The sequence below is a fragment of the Musca autumnalis genome, unplaced genomic scaffold (assembly GCF_047663935.1).
Source record: "Musca autumnalis isolate F117 unplaced genomic scaffold, ASM4766393v1 scaffold_1, whole genome shotgun sequence".
Taxonomy (NCBI): domain Eukaryota; kingdom Metazoa; phylum Arthropoda; class Insecta; order Diptera; family Muscidae; genus Musca; species Musca autumnalis.
This window is the reverse complement of record NW_027411644.1, coordinates 196,785,372-196,804,057: the sequence shown is the minus strand read 5'-3', so window position 1 is coordinate 196,804,057 and position 18,686 is coordinate 196,785,372. Positions and strand designations below refer to the sequence as shown.

Sequence of the window (18,686 nt, the reverse complement as noted above, 5' to 3'; positions counted from 1 at the left end):
ATGGGCAACGGTTAAATCAGTCTCAAATCCGGAGAAAATAATGGTAGAAGGTTTTTTACTCTCAACGAAGTAACAGTGACAGATCCGAAGAGGTGTGCGCGTTATTTCAACCGGCAATTTATAAAGCACCCCGAGTAATGTGGCGAAGAGGATTGTGCTTCGCCGTATGAGATTACCCTCAGTCCCATCGCAATGAGAGAAATCTCCCAAAACACTGTGCCTGTACGGAATCTCAATAGTAATGCTTAAGCCTGGAACGTTGGCCGTGTGATGCCGTTACTGAAGTCAGTAAAGGCTGCCGCGAAAAAATCAGAAGTAGGAATAAGACGCTCACGTCGCTGGCCAGTGGCACTTGGGGTGCAGGCAGTTGTGACTAACATAAATTGCAGCAGAAGAACGAAAACTGCCAAAGCCAAGTTTAACACAGTTATAATTCGGACGGTACAGCCACCTCTATTCGTATTGGTCCGAATTTACAGGAATTGGACCAATCCAGATACCCTGCATCTGTTCTTTCCATAGGGGAGCTGTATATGGTCTTCTGTCCATAGATGACCTGAAGAAGGCCTTTCCATCCGCAGAGGATATTTAGAAGGTCTTCTATCAATAGAGGGCCTTTCCCACACAGATGACCTTTACAAAGACTTCTATCTATAGAGGGCCTGATGAAGGCCTTCTTTCCGTAGAGGACCTTCTTACTTACAAGTTATTTTATCCATAGAGGACCTTAACAACATCTTCTATTCTTTACAAGATCTTCTATCCATAGAGGACCTTTACAAGGCCTTCTATACACAGATGACTTTTAGAAGGCCTTCTTTACACAGAGAACCTTAAGAAGGCCTTCCATCCGTAGAGGAAATTTAAATGATCGTCTATTCGTATAGGTCTTTTTGAAGGCCTTTTATACGCAGATGACCTTAAGAAGGTATTCTGTCAATCGGCCTTTAGAAAGTCTTCTAAAAGGTCTTCTATTTACATAGGACGTTTAGATGGTCTTCTAACTATAGATGGCCTTTGAAGGCTTTCTATATACATAGGACCTTTAGAGGGTCTTCTATACACAGAGAACCTTTAGAAGACATTCTATCCAAAGAGGACCTTTAGAAGGCCTTTTATACAGATAGGACCTTTAATAGGTGTTCTATCCATAAAGAAAAGCTTTCTATACACAGATAACCTTTAAAAGGCCTTTTATACACAGAGGACCTTTACAAGGACTTCTATCCATAGAGGGCCTTTAGAAGGCGTTTTTATAAATAGAGGACCTTAGAAGGCCTTGTATACACAGAGGACTTTTGGAAGGTCTTTTGACGATAGAGGACTTTTAGAAGACCTTATCTTGCCTAATGCATATTCAGACCTGCTGGAACCTGAGACAGTTCCATTGCTACATTATTACTTTTTCAGACGTCTGGACCTCAGCTATCTTGATCTCATTATTAAAATGTTATTATGGATAATAGATGTAGCAAAGAACATTTATATAAGGTAGATGCATGGCACAATTACCAAGGTAGTTGTACCACACCAGCTGTTCGAATATGAATGTCAAATGCCTTTATAAAAAAATTGTTCCTGCAGTAATTTCCCCAGCAGCATAAAAAAAAATTTGACATAGTATATTTAAAATTTTACGATACCACTACCTGGGTAATTGTGCCATGGCTAGAGGCATGAATTACAACAACTAACAAATTTACAAAAACAACATTGTTGTTATTGACAATTAAATGTCAAAAAAAAAAAATTAATAATAGGGTCGTTCTAAAAAATTTCTCAGGAAAAACATAAATACATTTTGAATATCATTTTGAAAATCAAAGTACACATTTTAAGGTTTTTTTTTAGGTTTTCACGATTTTGAAAAACTAAAAAAAATAAAAATGTGAACTGTGACCGCGTTTTTTTTTATTTTTCTCATCTATGAACATTGTAGTTTCAGAATCCGCAAAAATTTTCCAGGTGCAAGCACCTTCCATTTAAAGTTGATCCGTGAGCTATGATAAACCTTCTAGATGCTTGTACTTAAAGAATATATTAGCATGTTAATTAGATATGTTTGCGTGAACATTTGTTTACATGGCCCTGTTTCACTATTAATAACAAAACACAGATAAATGTTGGGCAAGTCCTGTTGTTGAACATGGAATTGTCAAGGCAACAGTTGTTATTTGGGGCGTAACTACACGAGAGGTAAAAAGTCATGACTTCAGTAGTTTCCAACAGCTTGATAAAGATTATCACAAATTAATTTTGGAAACAATTCAAACAAAAAATATATGTATAAACCCTTAAACTTTTTTAAAATATTTTTAATATTGTGACATTTTAACATCCTCTCCCCAATGAGCGGTGAATACAAATTACCCACCATTAGTGAGGTGGTATTAAATCCCACAACAAATCCACCAGCATTATCAAATACCCCCATTGTCGAGTTTCCATCGAGTTCTTCCAGCAAACCGACACCCTCTCCTGTGGCCCCATCCTCCAAAGCTACCGGCGAAGATGAACAAGATGAAATTGTTACCATTGAAAATGTAACGGTCAAATTTCGTTTGGCCATCAATCAAGTCATTGCTCAAATCTATCCGAATTGTATGACATTGGGCGAAGTTAAAATCGACATAGGGCGTCGTTTTGAAGTTGCTCCGGAACTCTTGAAGTTAACACAAAATAATCGCATTCCAGCAGATGAATGTCGTATCCGTGACACAGAATGTGATGAATTTGGTATTCATGAATTCGGTTTGTCGCTGAAAGTTGGGGAGAGACGTAAAAATGTGGCGAGGAATGAGGAAGTCGAAGAAAATGAAGATGACGAGGAGAGGACTAAGGAACCTAAATTGGATTTAGAAGTTTATTATAAGTAAGTCCAGTGAATTTGGGTTTGACATTTTTGGGAATTACCATATTTTTCTTGTTGTCCTTAGCAAGCACCGTCTACCCGATTTTATCACAGTCTATATACCACCGGAAGATTCACGCAATGGCAAACCAAAAAATATTGTTGTTGAAATTCTCAATAAGGCAATCTCAAAGCCATTTTTGTGCGGTTATGTGGATAAAAACACGGGTGAGTTTGTTGTGAAAGTATTCGTGAAATGTCCAACATTGTCTTTTGCACATAGAAGTCCTCTAAGAGGACCTATATCTAGAGAAGTCTTGGAAGAGGTGCTCAATCTACAAAGGACCATTAACAGGTCTTCTATGTAGACAGAAAACCTTTAAAAGGTCCTCTATGGATAGAAGACCTACGAAAAGTCCTCCATGGATAGAAAACCTTCGAAAGGTCCTCTGTGGATATGAGAAGACCTTCGAAAGGTCCTCTGCAGATAGAAGCCCTTCGAAAGGTCCTCTACGGATAGAAGACCTTCTAAAGGTTCTCTGTAAATAGAAAACCTTTATAAGGTCCAATATGGGTAGAAGACCTTTGAAAGATACTCTATGGATAGAAGACCTTCAAAAGGTCCTCTGTGGATAGAAGACCGTCGAAAGGTCCTCTATGGATAGAATACCTTCGCAAGGTCCTCTGTAGATAGAAGACCTTCGAAAGGTCCTCTGTGTATAGAAGACCGTCTAAACGTTCTCTGTAGTCAGAAAACCTTTAAAAGGTCCCCTATGGATAGAAGCCCTTCGAAAGGTCCTCTATAGATAGAAGACCTTCGAAAGGTCCTCTGTGGATATGAGAAGACCTTCGAAATGTCCTCTGTAGATAGAAGACCTTCGACAAGTCCTCTGTGTATAGAAGACCTTCTAAAGGTCCTCTATGGATAGAAGACCTTCGCAAGGTCCTCTGTAGATAGAATACCTTCGAAAGGTCCTCTGTGTATAGAAGACCTTCTAAAGGTTCTCTGCAGATAGAAAACCTTTAAAAGGTCCACTATGGACAGAAGACCTTCAAAAGGTCCTCTATGGATAGCAGACCTTCGAAAGGTCCTCTGTATATAGAAGACCTTATAAAGGTTCTCTGTAGATAGAAACCCTTCGAAAGGTCCTCTATAGACAGAAGACGTTCGAAAGGACTTTATGAACAGAAGGCCTTTTAAAGGTCCTCTGTGGATATAAGAAGACCTTGGAAAGGTTATCTGTAGATAGACGACCTTCGAAAGGTTCTCTGTAGATAGAAAACCTTCGAAAGGTCCTCTATGGATAGAAGACCTTCGAAAAGTCTCCTATGCATAGTAGACCCTCTTAAAGTCCTCCATTGACAGAAGACTTTCTTAAGGTCCTCTGTGCATAAAAGGCCTTCTAAAGGTACTCTATGGATGGAAGACCTTGTAAAGATCCGCCATGAATAGGAGACCTTCTAAAGGTCATCTTCAAAAGGTCCTCTATGTATAAAGGACCTCCTAAATGTCATCATTTTTGTATAGAAGACCTTCTAAAGCTCCTCCATGAATAGGAAATCTTCTAATAGTCCTCGATTGATAGAATGCATTCCAAAGGTCCTCTATCGATAGAAGTGCTTCTAGAGGTCCTCTATGGATAAAATACCTTCTAAAGGTTCTCAGTGTATAGAAGGCCTTCTAAAGGACCTCTATTAATAGAAGACCTTCTATGTATAGATGACCTTGTAAAACGCCTCTAGTGATTGAATAACTTCTGAAGGTCTTCTATGAAAAGAAGGCCTTCTAAAGGTCATCTATCGTTCCTCTCGTATTTCCCGTATTCTGGTCCATCTGCGACCTGGACTGGCTGCGTCTATAAAGAATCGGAAGACATGTGAGTGGGTTTAGCTGGTCCTTTAAACAGATGCAACGTATTTTGCGGTTCCAGTCCACATACAGTGCAAGTTTGGGTATAGTACTGACAATTCGGGCCCAATACGAAAATCGATCTTAACGATCTTAAGTGGGCTAAATTCACTCGACTTGGCCTAGGTATCTGGCATTCTTCTGCTGCGATGGGTGTGAGATGGCCTTCGAGTACGGCATTCAGGCTATGCCTTAGAACTGTCTGTGCAACTTGATCAGTGTAAATACTATCCAAGTCTGTCTGATAGGCTCATTGATCTAGATTATGAAGATCTCTCCTCAGATACCTAGGTGGGGGTAGCCTGACCACAAGATTGTGGCAGGGATGCTCATGGGGATAACACCCGATTCGGTACTGCATTGACAACAAATTGTTGTGCACCGGTGGAATCTTCGTCTCCTCATGAGAATGGTCCACTGGTGTCAGGAAGAGGCACAATGTCCTTGAAGTTTTAAATATTTCTTCACTGCGTAACGTTGACGATCTGAATACCACTCCGCATAGCTTACCACAGGCCGGCTTAATGCTTTATAAGAAGTTAACAAGGTTTCTTTGTTAGCACCCCAAGCACTCTCGACCAACGACTTGAAAACCTTGTTCCTACTTCTGATCTTCTCGCAAATAGCTGTGGCGGACGACTTAAAAAAATCGAACGTTGCATCCAATATATTGACGTAGTTAGTTGTCGGAATCGGGACACCATCGACAAATATCTTCAGTGGAAGCCCCATTTCGACCCTCCAGATGTTGAACAATGTGACATTAGATTTAGAGGCGGATATTTTCATATTTCTCAGATGAAAGAACTGCAATAAGTCAGCTATGTAGATATTTTACCTATTACATACATATGTACATATGTCATCGATGCTGGAACCAGTCGCAAATTTCGTACAATCATCCGCATACATTACGATCTCTACTCGTATGCCTTCTGGTGGGAGTGGAATTTCAGAAAAGTTAAACTCTACCAGAGGTATAACCCCAACTTGCGGAAATCCATTGTTCCCGTTCAGTTCCTGACTGATGTGTGCTGATATAACGTATGATGCTCTTCTGGTACTGTGCATTTTCCGGAACCAATGCTGATTTGGGGCAGCTGGAAAACAACTTCTCATCATGGGGACCAGTATTGCCTCAAGAATCTTCGCTACTGGCGACAGAAATGATTCGCTTCTGCTGATATCCTTGCCTGACTTCAGTAACGGAACCACACTGCCAACTTTCGATTTGGATGATTTCACGTTTCGTGTTACCTACTCCTCATATATGGCGTAGCATACTTCTCTTCGTCTTATAGCACTTAGGGTGCTCTATAAATTGCCGGTTAAAATAACACGCACCTCTTCGGATCTGTCACTGTCACGCCACTGAAAGTAACAATCGTTCTATAATCCTTCTTTCCCAGATTCGAGAGTGATTTAAACATTACCCACAATTTACTTAATCCTGTACCAATGTTACATTGCTTCATGTGGTCCAGCCACTTTTTCCGCATATGGTCGCCTACTAGCCTGTTGACTTCATGAGTTAAGGCCTCGGTACATATGCGGCGGACTTTCAATTCATTTCTGGCAAAAGAATAAAGAATTAACCGCTTAGGTACCGAGGCCTTGATTTTTGGATCTTCAGGGTTCGTACGCTGAAGCTCATCACGCTCATTTACTAGTCCCCTTGACTCTGCTGGTAAATTTGGTCTAATTTCGACTATTTGGCCAGCTTATATGTAGCGAGCGGCTGCAGCTGTGATGTTGTCCCTTGCCAATCTGGTGTGTACGGCGGTAGTCGGTTATGAAGTCGGATGTTCTATTAACGGAAACGATGTTAGAACGGTAGTCTGAGCCAAGCGAAATGACGAATTGCCAAGATACGTCAGTTATCAGCCCGAGTACCACAATGGTAATGTCTGGAGGGCTATAGTAATCTCCAATTATCCTCGTAGGAGCGGCTAGCGTTGTACCTGTCTGGCCATTGCCTAGGACGGAATGCAAGAGCTCATGATAAGTCCATTAGCACCCTTCCAAAACGAAGTAATATCGGGCTTAAAACGCAGGGCACAACTATCTTGTACGATCCTTCCGCAAAACGTTGTAACTATAGCAACGTCGCATGCTTCAGGTGACACCAAAATAACATATATCGTAGTAATCCTGGAAGCGGCTAAGACCAGGGCAGCCTAGGATGTGCACCTGTTCCCTAAATCCATTACATCTTGGATCTGGCAAATGGAGCGGATCCATGACCGGGATCCATCCCGACACGAACCAAAAGAGCTTGCCGCTCTTATGATACACGAATACAAATACATAATTGTTGAGGTGGCGGCTCCCGGTAGGAGATTCCTCCCTGCATTGAAAAGTTTCGGTGGTTTTGTTCAATTTCTACTAGAATCAAAATAATCGGAGAAAGGCCTTATGATTATTATTTATCCTATGTATCTCACCCCCCACTAGGTATAGAATATTTAGATGCCTTCACCCAAACTGGTCCATTTATAAACAAATGCAAGTACGATGGCCATTTGACCCGAGACACCCAAACATTTGAACACAAAGTGAAGCTGGTGGTAAGTAGTAGGCATTCAACTAATCCAAAATATAGTAATTCACACATCTCCTCTCCTTTGTTGCTTCCCCCCATAAGGATACAATGCACGATCAAACCTCTCAGTGTTGGTTGGATGGCAATAATGTTCGCTATTGGTCGGAAGCTACAGATTATTATATAACCGCCGGGAAATATGTCACCCATGCCCAACAGGAGAGAATCAAAAATAAGCTGGGTAAAATATGTTTAATCCAAAGGAACTTCCGACGTTACAAATGGATGAAATGGATGCGACAATGTGCCCAGGAATATAGGTAAGTCAAAATGATTGCCACAAAATTCCTTTCATAAATAATTTAGTTGAAATTATTTCCCTCCAAGGCGTTTGGTGGCCAATCGCCAAGCAGAAGATGACGAATTTCAGGAGGTCCAAGAACGACGCATCAAACGTGAAGAAAGAGCCAAGCTATTCCCGCGCACCCAAGATGACTTTGATCTACTTTATGGTGAGGTGCAAAAATGGAAAATGGCTGAACTGAAGCGGATTGCCAGCATGTATGAGGGTCCGGCCAGGGTAGCTGAGGTCAACATATTATTGGATAAGGAAATACAATTGTTAAATGGCATAGAACGTCAGCGCCAAATTGTGTCGGAAGCCATGAAAGATTTTCGCCAAGAACAAATGTTAAAGAAGTTGGGGGAACCCATTAAATGGGTGGGTTACGGAGGTGGGTATGTCGATACATTCATGAACTTCTTAATAACTGTTGGACTCTTTAGATACTGTCATCCACATGGATTTGCTGAGGACCCAAAGGGTACGCTTCTTAACGGAAATCTATAAAGATTTGCAAAAACCTCTTAAGAAAGCAGAACGCCTGGAATTGATTACTAAAGTCCGACAGATACTGGTGAATGAACAGGATTTCCCCGATTTTGGAGAGGTATGCTGGGCAATATTGTCAAAACCATAGCTTTCAAGTTATACTTTCTTATCTCTTTAGCTTTTCGATTTATTTGATCGCGAAAGAAATCTCCTGGTCTACACAAAACATTGCGATGTGGAGATTTTGCGCAAACGTCAAAATATTCTCTTCGTGGAACTGATTAAATTCGACAGAGAACCTAAAAAGCACAGTAAGTATAAATGATTGAAAGAAATATTTCCGAAGGACATGGGTCTAATGGCTGGGCCAGGTGTTTATGAAATCTGCAGTACTTAGTGGACGAACAGTGGCAAAGGGAGTATGTCGAACGAAGTTATTTTTTCACGATGGAGAGTAGGTTTTTAATGGAACGAAGCCTTAAACGACCTGTATTCGCTCCCTCCAGACGGCATTCAGATCGTAACGTATGCGGATCTTGGCGTCCGTTACCTTCCCTGATGTCACTTGTAAAAGGCTGAACTCCTATTTGATCTTATCATCTTTTCCACGCGAGGAATGTACAAATATCCGCTACTAAATCTGCGGCCACTCTGTTCACCACATGGTCGTCAGAGGTGAGATCAGAGTTGAATGTTATGGTCGATGGTAGCAAAATTCCGGCACAAACTACACCAAAATTCTAGGGGTGACATCCGACAGCATGTTCATGTCGTCCGCGCATGTCACAGCTATCTGCGACAAGCTGAGATATAGAAACAAGGTTCTCAAGTTCCTAACCTGTATCTCTTGGGGTGCAGATAAAGAAACCTTGGTGTCCACATATGACGCGATAGATCGGTTTATGGTCAGTTAGGCGGCACCAGCTTGATCCGCGAATGTAAATGCAACGCGATCGAAAAATATTGAATCCTTTTATAATGACGCCCTGAGAAATGTATCAGGGTGCCTCCTCATGTCTTCAGTGGAGGCAAATATTCATGAGGAGACAAAGATTCTTCCAGTACAGCAACACAATGGCATACTTTCGTTGTAGTACTTGCTCGGGTGTTACCGTAGAGCCATCCTAATCTCCATATGGTGAAGGTCCACAAGAGGTCTAGAAAGAGAGGTCCAATGTTACAGGAGAAAGCCTAGATCAACAAGCCTATCAAGCAGGTTTAAATAGCATTCACACGGATGCAGTAGCAGATGCCATAAACAAATGCGTGAATGCTGCCCTCGGAAAACATCGCCCATCTATCGCAGGTGAATACCGACAAATGCCACGACAAACCAAGGTAGTTTTGACACAGCTACGTTAGGGATGGTGCAGCCGTCTGAATTCCTATAGGGCAAAAATCGATGACACCGTCCAAAACATCCGCCCAGCATGCGGCACAGGCCCGCACGACACACTGCTCCTTTTCAACTGCCCTGCCAAACCTACGTTACATCCCATCGAAGCAGCCACATTCCTAGAACTGGAGATAGACCCGGAGCCAAATTAAGCAGAAAAACGAACATACAAACATATCAAATACACAACAACAACAATCAATGGGTTTGACTATCAGAAGTCCTGACAGATGTCGGCGATCCAAATATGTTCATTCGTGTGCAGTTAAAAAATGCAGCGTGTCCTGCAGTTCCAAACCACATGCAGGACATATGACAAATACGAATTGGGGCGCCATTCATGTTTGCATTGGCTGCTGGCATACTTCCGCTGCGATGGATGGGGGAGTGGGTGGTCACCGAGTACGGCATTCACACTCTGCCTTTTAATGCCAGTGCAACTGCATCCATGCGAATACTATCCAAGCTTGTCAGATAGGCTCGTTGATCTAGAGGTTCTCGTCGTGCCTTGGTTGGGGAAACATGTCCTTTGGATTGCGGTAGGGATGCTTACGGCGGTAACACCCAAGCACGCTCTGCGTCAACAGCATTTTGTTGTCCGGATGTACCGGTAAAATCTTAGTTTCCTCATGAAGGTGGTCTACTGATGTCATAAGGAGGCAACCTGTTGCCTCGCAAGGATATTCTCGAATATTCCCCAGTTTAGCAGGGGGTTACCAGTTCCACGATCACATGGAACTGAAACTCGGTTACGAGATTCATCGAGAGGTCTCTTTTCTGGTACCACAAGTGGTGTATGAAAATTAAGAATCTCAACTCTCCACACTATCATAGATCTTTGTGATCTTGTCGGGGGTAAATAGGTTGCCGTTCGGCAGCTCCAGAGCGGAAGAGCTGAATAGGCCTCGTGAGAAATGTACTTCCATGTAGTTGTGGTGATTAGACCGCTTCATCATTGTAGCATTTGCCTTACATTCTCCCCAAACACTGATCGTGCCTAAGTTATTGCGCACCAGTCCCGAAGTCTTATCGTATACTTCTTTATTGCCAAAAGAGAAGTGAAGCCCATACTGTGTATCTTCGAATTGGTGCCTGCGGGATACACCTGGAAGCTCTGTGGAGGGCAACCACTCTATAGAAGCTCTCTAAGTAATCTTAAAGGAGCGTTAGCTGACTCAAGGTATCGCTGTTCCCCTGCGAGAATCACCATGATGTCATGTCCAGCCTGCTTTCGTAAATACCCAAGTCGTAGTAAACATTGTTTCTTTTCGGAAGGGAGCCACAGTGGTGCAGTGGTAAGCCCGTCCGCCTTGCACTCAAAAGGTCTGCGGTTCAATCCCTGACCAGAACATCAAGATTTTCGGTGGTGGCAAATCCCCTCAGAGTAATGTTAACTTACATATTTCGGAGTATTGTATGTAAAACTTCTCGGCGATAAAAAGTAGGTCCTTACCATTGTCCCGGGGATGTTGTGGGAACATATGTATAAAAGTATTCGACAAATAAATCCAGCAACGTCTGACCCACAGTGCGCGCCGTGCTGATCTGCGTCCGACTCCAGGAGTGACGACAGCAACACAAATTTTCCACCCTTATGGGCATTATGACATACTGGAACTCATAACTTTATAGTTACTGATCCTCTGGACTGACAGTTGTAGTATTCCGGAACCAGAGTAAGTTGAGCAAAATCTTACTGAAATGACTTCTAAGGTAATTCTACACGTGCCTCTGTCCTATAAAAATGTAGGAAGTCATGAAAAAGGGTCTCAGTTCTGTCGTCACCAAGGTGGATGTGAAGGTTCAGGCTAGTCCTAGTTTATATGGGTCTGGTTCTGAACACAGTTTCTCATAAGGGTTCTCTGTCAATACTCGCATTTGACATTTAGGAAGAAAGAGACGATTGGTTCTGTTTCTACTTTTACCGCTGAACAATGTTGCAGTGGATTTAGCGCGGATATTTTTATAATCCTCAAATGGAAGAACTAAGTCATCGACGATAGGACCTGACGTCAAGATCGTACAATCATCTGCACACATTACGATCTCTATGCCGTCTGGAGAGTGTGGAATGTCAGAAATGTGGATGTTAAACAGTTCCTGAGATATCGCCCAATCTTGGGGAACTTCCAGTTTCACTTTACGGGTTTTAAACTTCTTGTTTCTGAATTCCAAAAACGACTGGCGTCCGCACATATAGTTGATTTTCCAAAGTTTCAAAGTATTCTATGTCTTGGCGTGTTTTATGGTATCGAAGGACTCCGATATGGAAAGAGCCACGATTGTTCGTTCGCCTGGCCTTTTCTGGTTCAGTCCTCGACTGATATGTGTGGATATGGCATGTAATGCTGTTGTGGTACTTTGCATTTTCCGGAATCCAGGCTGATGTTGGGCAACTGGGAAACTGCTTCTCATGGGGAAGAGTAGTGCCTCTAGAATCGTTGCTACTGGCGACAAAAAGGAGATCGGCTTGTACGATTAATCTCAGCAAGCATTCTTGTCTTGCAATCGTTGCTACTGGCGACAAAAGGGAGATCGGCCTGTACGATTAATCTCAGCAAGCATTCTTGTCTTGCATTACCTGGCCACACTACCAACTTTCAAGGCTTCTGCAATATGGATGGCTAACGATAAGTTCAGGAGACTTGTCAAATACTCAACTCCGGGTTCATCCAATTGCTTAAGCATTAACATTGAGATTCCGTGTGGGCCCAACGCGTTGGATGATTTCGCGTCTCCGATGACAACTGCAAAATTGCTCAACGTAGACTGTAGTGGTACCTTGTGGGATGGGAGGGCTCTTATATAGGGTAGCACACTCCTCTTCGCCCTGTCACTCTCAGGGTGCTCTATAAATTGCCGGTTAAAATAACATGCGTACCTCTTTGGATCTGTCACTACCACGCCTTTAAAAGTAATATCCTTTTTCCCGGATTCTAGAGAGATTTAAAGATTGCTACAATTGACTTAATCTTGTGCCGATGTTGCATTGCTTCAGGTCGTCTTTTGGTACAATTTTCATTATTGGGGTGATCTAGTTAGTTGCATTTTATTGCATGCCGTGGTGGGATTTTACAGGGAGCAGCTTAACTTCTTGCTGTAGTTGTTCTTCGGGAGAGCACCCGGTAGCGATACGCAGTGCAGTTTTCTGAAACGTCTGAAAGTTTCTCCATTGGGTACCGCTAATTCCTGGTGACCATATTAGGATTGCGTAGTCCATAGGGGGACAGCCTATTGCTTTGTACATGGTAGCGCTTTTAAAGAGGTACACATTATTCAAAGTGGCGCCCAACATTTTAGGATTCTTCGTCGTCGGAATAACCTGTCCACTAATGTCGAGATGGTAGCTGTTGACTTTGGGACAGATAATTGTAGATGTCGATCATCGAATAAGTCTTTTAGGATAGGGAAATTGTTATTATATGTGAATCTATGTTTCTGCCGGTTGGCATTACTGTACAGTCGTCGGCGTATGAGATTGGGTGTACGTGGCAGGGGGCCTGCGATATATAAAATATTAAGAGTAGGGGAGATAGTACACTTCCTTGGGATTCCCCCTGGGAGGAGATTTGTGACCGCGGAATTCCACATAGGACTGTCTTCCAGCCATGTAGTTCACCAACCATCTATTGAAGGGGTTAGGGAGAGAGATCTCCATAACGTCCCTCAGGAGAATGGTTTACTGTGTCAAGGCTTTGCTATTTAGACCTTCTGTGATCCTTGTAGTAACTTCTCTAAGGGCTGTGAAGTCGTGCTCTTTCCAGCTCTGGAGCCATGTTGGTGATCGGCCAGGCGAAAATGCTCAGTGAAGTGCGGCAGGAGTATGGACTCGAGGACCTTCAAGACTGGTGATAGTAAGGTAATGGGGCGGTAGGAGCTACCAATGGTGGCAGATTTGCCAGGTTTTGGTACCGGGACAATTTTCCCGACCTTCCACATGTTAGACCTCGAAGCTCAGCACCTTCGAAGTCCAATAGTTGGAAGGAGAATGCAAGATACTTTGTCCATCTTGCCCAATGTGTTTCAGCATCCTCGTTGCCAGACGGCTTTTATGCTTGTAAACACATTATCCGTTGTAATGGTGGCTAGGTCTCTATTTGATATGATGGCACTGGAAGCTCGGCGTAGTCTCTACCATCACCGTTTGGTGTTGCTGTTCGCGATGGAGTTTTTGTATTGCCGATAGATATATTTTATAGTTAAAGACTAGCTTGTTAATTTCTTTATTTATATCTTCAATTCTGGCGTCTCACAGGTTTTCTTTCCTAATACCTTCAGCTACCTTCGAGGCTTTGCATGGGAGGTTTGATCTTATCGTTATTATGCGAGCAGTTGGTATGCATTTTTGCATGCCTATGCGATTATTTGCCTGAAGATTTTTTCGCCTGCAGGTGCCGTGTTAGGTAGAGGGGCTAGAGAGAATTTTCGATTTCAGTTATCCTGTTGAATGATTCCCAGTCGTACTTGTTGAAACTGATAAACATTCTTTAATTGGATGTGGTTATTGTTTCAGGCATGTTTATTGATTGTGAATAAATCCTGGTTGAGTCCTCGACAAATATGTGTGGAGATGTCGTGCTCAGCTGCTTTCGGAATCGATGCTGATGATCGGCAACTGGATATCTATTTCTGATGCTGGAGAGGACTAAGGCCTCAAGGATCTTTGCTGCGGGCAACAAAAGCGAAATCGGCCTGTACGATTCACCTTTGCTGGCATCCTTGCCTGGCTTCAGTAGCGGGACCATCCTGCCCATTTTCCAGACTTCGGGTGAATATCGACAGCTTAAGAATTTTAGTGGGATAGTCCACTTCCGGCTCATCCAGCTGGTTCAGCATTACCATGGACAGGGCCCAACGCTTTGACAGATTTAACGTACCTGATGGCAATCGCAACATCATCCATTGTAAACTGTGGTGGTTCCTCCTCGGCAGGAAGAGATCTCATGCGACGTAGTACTCATCTTCTCGCCCTATCAATACCAGGGTGCTCGACAAACTGTCGATTGAAATAACTTGCCCGCCTCCTCGGGTCAGTCAACGTAACTTCGCCAAACGTGACTGAGGTCCTATCATTCTTTTTTTCCGGGGTTCAAGAGTAATTTAACCGTTGCCCACAATTCACTTATACCGGCTCCAATGTTGCAACTCTTCAGATGATTGAACCACTTGTTCCACTTATGCTAGCCTACCAACCTGTTAACTTCAGTGTCAGCGCCCTGACTCTAGGTCACTGGGTTTGGCACGACAAACCTCATCACGCTCATTTGCTAATCCCATCGCCTCTGCTGGGAAGTTTGGTATCACTTTGGGTATTCAACCAGCAGGTATATGGCGAGCGGATGCACTAGTAATGATGTCTCGGAACGTCCTTTCCGCTACCCGAACATCAGAAAGATCGGGCAGATCTCTGAAGCGGTGATTAGTGAACTGTCTGAAACGCGGCCAATCAGCTTTCCCATGATTGACGAAAGTGCGACGTTCAAAGGTGATGAAGTCGGGCGGTGTGTTGATGGAGACAATTATGGGAAGATGATCTGATCCAAGAGAAATTACGGGTTGCCAGGTGACGTAATTTGTCAGAGCAGGTGTCTGGCGAAGTGTGACACTCTCCGCCAATTCTGGTAGCGGCGTCCACATTGACCGTGCAAACCGTAGAGCTATCAATCTGCTCAGCCAGCGCTGGACCCCTCTGGTCGTTTCCGAGGACCGAATGCCACAACTCATGATGTGCATTAAAGTCCCCCAAGACCAGACCTACCAAAAGCGGGCTAACGTTAGGAGTATAACCTGAAATACAGCTATTTATCGGTGGGATGTATACGTTCAGCAACTCTACCTCGGCAGTTCCACACCTGACGGCTAACCCCATACTTTCCATGTACGGGTCATTAGGGCGAGATAGGTCTGTACTGAACAGACTGGTGCAATAGGAAAGCTAATTCCCCACCTTCACTTCTGGTGCGATCCATCCTCAGTACGTTGTAACCATGACATTTGTTGTAGAGCTTGGTTTCCCGCACCGCCGCCACCATGATATTCTTCAGATTCATGAAGTCCACGATTTCCTCGATCTTACCTCGGAGTCTATTGCAATTAAATTGCAAAAAGGATGCATTTTGAGGGATTGGAACAACGGCTGGTGATTGGGGTGAATGCGGGGAGTCACGTAATCTGACGACGACTCACTGGGGCTGTGTTCACACAGCATGCAGCAACATAGTCCCTGTCCTAGTTCCTGCATGGTCGAGTCCAGAGCAATCCCTCCGATGCAACCACTCCCGCTATCTATTGCATTCACCGAAGTTTGAGTGTGGTGGACAAAATGAGCACAAATAGATTGGTCCTGGGGTTTCCTCCGTTTCGGCAAGAACTAAAAGAATGCGGAACAGGCTTTCCGGGATGTGCTGCTCCACATACAGAAAAACCATACAAACATGTATACACTGCGGTGGCAGCTGCTGGCCGGAACACGGGTGTTTTATGGGTTCCAGGTCAAGGAGAGAACCCGATGCCATGAGATTGTGGTTGCTGATTTCGTCGGACAGAGTGAGGATTCCTGGATCATCTGGAGATGAGTGGCGGATCTCGTCTCGCTGTTCTGCGAGTAGTGCAGTGCAGTGGCTGCTTGTAGAATGGTGGCTCTTAATATCCTTTATTCCTGAAACGATTGATTTGTACAGCTTTTATTGAGTAGGCAATCCTTGGCCAGATGGACTCATGTCGTTTCGGAGCATGGATCCGATTGTCGGGTAAACGTGATAATCACTCGTTTTAGTTTTTCATTGTAATCAGGACCACAAAGGACTATCTTCTGTAAAATTTCCAAAACTATTCTCAAACAGCCTTTAAACTGTAATTAAACAAAATTTGTTAGGATTTTATGGGAGCGTTAATGGTCCATCTCGAAATTGAGCATTCCCGCTCTGACCATAAGACTGAGAGTATAATAAGTATATAGTTTTTTAAACTTCTTTCAAATAAACCTTTTTCTTTGGTATTCTTTTCAGAACAAGGTAATCGTATGTGTTGGGTCTGCAAACAGGTCAAACCGTATTCTCAGTTTGCCATACGTACACGACAATTTCAGGTTGATACTTGTAAGAAGTGTTATTATCTAAAGGTAAATCAAATTGGAAAATAAGATTTTGATCAATTATAAATTTATAAATTCACTTTCTTGACCAGGTTGCTTCAACGGAAAATGTGGTCTACACAGCCATTCTCAGATCCATACAACGTGATGAACGTAAAAAGCATTGCAGCAGTTCATTGGCATTCATTATGCAGGTAGATGATATACGTCATATTGTGGATCAAATATGGCATGGACATTCTGTGTTGAGTAAATGTAACAATTTGTCGAGATTAAGGTGAGATAAGTAAGATTGTGAAGGTGAAATAAATATACAGGGCAATCATGAATAAATATTCCTTGCGGAATTTGTTCCCTTTCCCCTATTTCAATTTTTTTTTATTTCCATATTTATGTCCAAAAAGCATGGTAGAACAAGAAAAGGTAGCAGCAATACCCAGCTGACTGAACTGGGTTGTAACGTTAGTGTCAAATTTCATATGACATTTTATACATTTATTTCTATTTCGATGTACATTAGGGACATATATTTTTTGAGAAAAAAATATATCATTCGGAAAAAACCATTTCCCAGAAAGACTTCTTCATATCAATGATATGTAACCTCCTCCAAGGTCGAACGATAAGCCGCGCAGTAAATCACCGCTTGTAGAGGCGATACAATATGTGAGGTATTTAGTTAAAATTTAAAAAAATAAAGCCCTAATAAACATGTTCTTCTTTGATTTCCAAATCAAAACATTGAAACAGCTTCTCCTTTTTCTATGAATTTCCAGCGACCCCAAACTTTTCTGCAAGAATTCTACTTTCTGCGAGAATTTATGCATTCAGTGGAATGATGTGTAACCATAAAAATTGAAAATGTAACGAATTTTCATTCATGTTTTCCAAAATATTCAACCAAATGTGAAAAATTATTAGTTTTTTAAATTCAAATAATTTATAGACATTTCCTTGTTTTGTTTACAAATACAACTGGCAGTAACGTTACAAACAAAAACAAATTCCTTTGTGGTTGTTGTTCGAGTTGTATTTGTTGTAGTATTAACTTTACCTTGTATTTGTTCTACCATGTCCAAAAAGGGAATATTTTTGTCGATTCGGTAAGAATATTTCATAATTAAGTGATTCTAGTAGTTTTCAACGTTTTAAAATAATGCTTTTTAAAGAATTTCACTTTTTAAAATTATTTTCCGTGCGGAAAATTCCGAGGGAAATATTCATGATTACCCTGATTGAAAATCCGTTCCCTTTTGTTGTAGGCTGCCGCGCTGGAATAAAAGTGAAGAATGGTCACCATGGAATTGTGTTTGTCTAACAGACACCGAGGCCCGTAATCACAATCGTGTTGAAGATTTGGAAAGTGTCTATGATCTAAAGACCCGCTTGGAGGTGGCCAATCGTCATATGTTGGCGAAAAATGCTTTCCATAATTTAGCTTCAGTTTCGGTGGAATTTACCGAAACTGGTCAATGGTGGAATGTGGGTTTAAATCGTCAACGTCACGTTCGAGTTGATCACATGACCTCAGGTGGCAAGGGCATTGATATGAGATGCAAAGAAAGTGCTGGGGCTGATCGTAATTATACATTGGGGAAAATTATGTAGAATGTTTGGAAATTGATTTGGATATAGAATTTGCAGTCGAATTTCTTCTCTATAATAACAGATTGTCTTATAAACAAAAAACATAAACTTGCACACAAAATTATTTCTTTATAACGAAGTTTCTCTATAACGTATTAATGCTGCGTTATGGAGGATTTTGACTGTAATTCTGAAATAAAAAAAAATTGTTTTATTGAAATAAAGAATGGCTTTTATGAAAATTCTAAAAGAAGTTCTTACCAACCTACATATTAAAAAATGGAGAGCAGAGGTTTAATTTCAAAACACTCCCAAGAAACGTTCATCATTATAACCCAATATTCCTCGCTAAGAGTTTAAAAAAGGTCCTGTTCTTGATAAATTTAAAATTCATCCATCAGGGAACATCTCTTGCGTTGTTCTTTATAATTTTCCGATTCTTTTTTTTTTTTTTTGAAAATTCAACAGTATTTGGC

At 42.1% G+C, this 18,686-nt stretch overlaps 1 protein-coding gene across 1 annotated transcript; it reads left to right on the top strand.

Annotated features, from left to right (window-relative positions):
* The first annotated feature begins 2,169 nt into the window (after positions 1-2,169).
* LOC141388921 (IQ motif and ubiquitin-like domain-containing protein) lies at positions 2,170-18,460 on the top strand. The gene is made up of 10 exons (XM_073959687.1): positions 2,170-2,872; positions 2,937-3,079; positions 7,215-7,327; positions 7,405-7,622; positions 7,690-8,036; positions 8,089-8,252; positions 8,313-8,445; positions 16,538-16,650; positions 16,716-16,900; positions 17,886-18,460. The coding sequence occupies exons 1-10, from the start codon at positions 2,349-2,351 to the stop codon at positions 18,229-18,231; spliced, it is 2,286 nt and encodes a 761-aa protein (XP_073815788.1). The 5' UTR covers positions 2,170-2,348; the 3' UTR covers positions 18,232-18,460.
* The last annotated feature ends 226 nt before the right edge of the window (positions 18,461-18,686 follow it).

Coding starts and splice junctions, on each gene's coding strand:
- LOC141388921 (XM_073959687.1), top strand. CDS start 2,349: ATGAGCGGTGAATACAAATTACCCACCATTAGTGAGGTGGTATTAAAT. Junction 8,253..8,312: donor ATTTCCCCGATTTTGGAGAG/GTATGCTGGGCA, acceptor TTATCTCTTTAG/CTTTTCGATTTATTTGATCG. Junction 16,651..16,715: donor AGAAGTGTTATTATCTAAAG/GTAAATCAAATT, acceptor TTTCTTGACCAG/GTTGCTTCAACGGAAAATGT.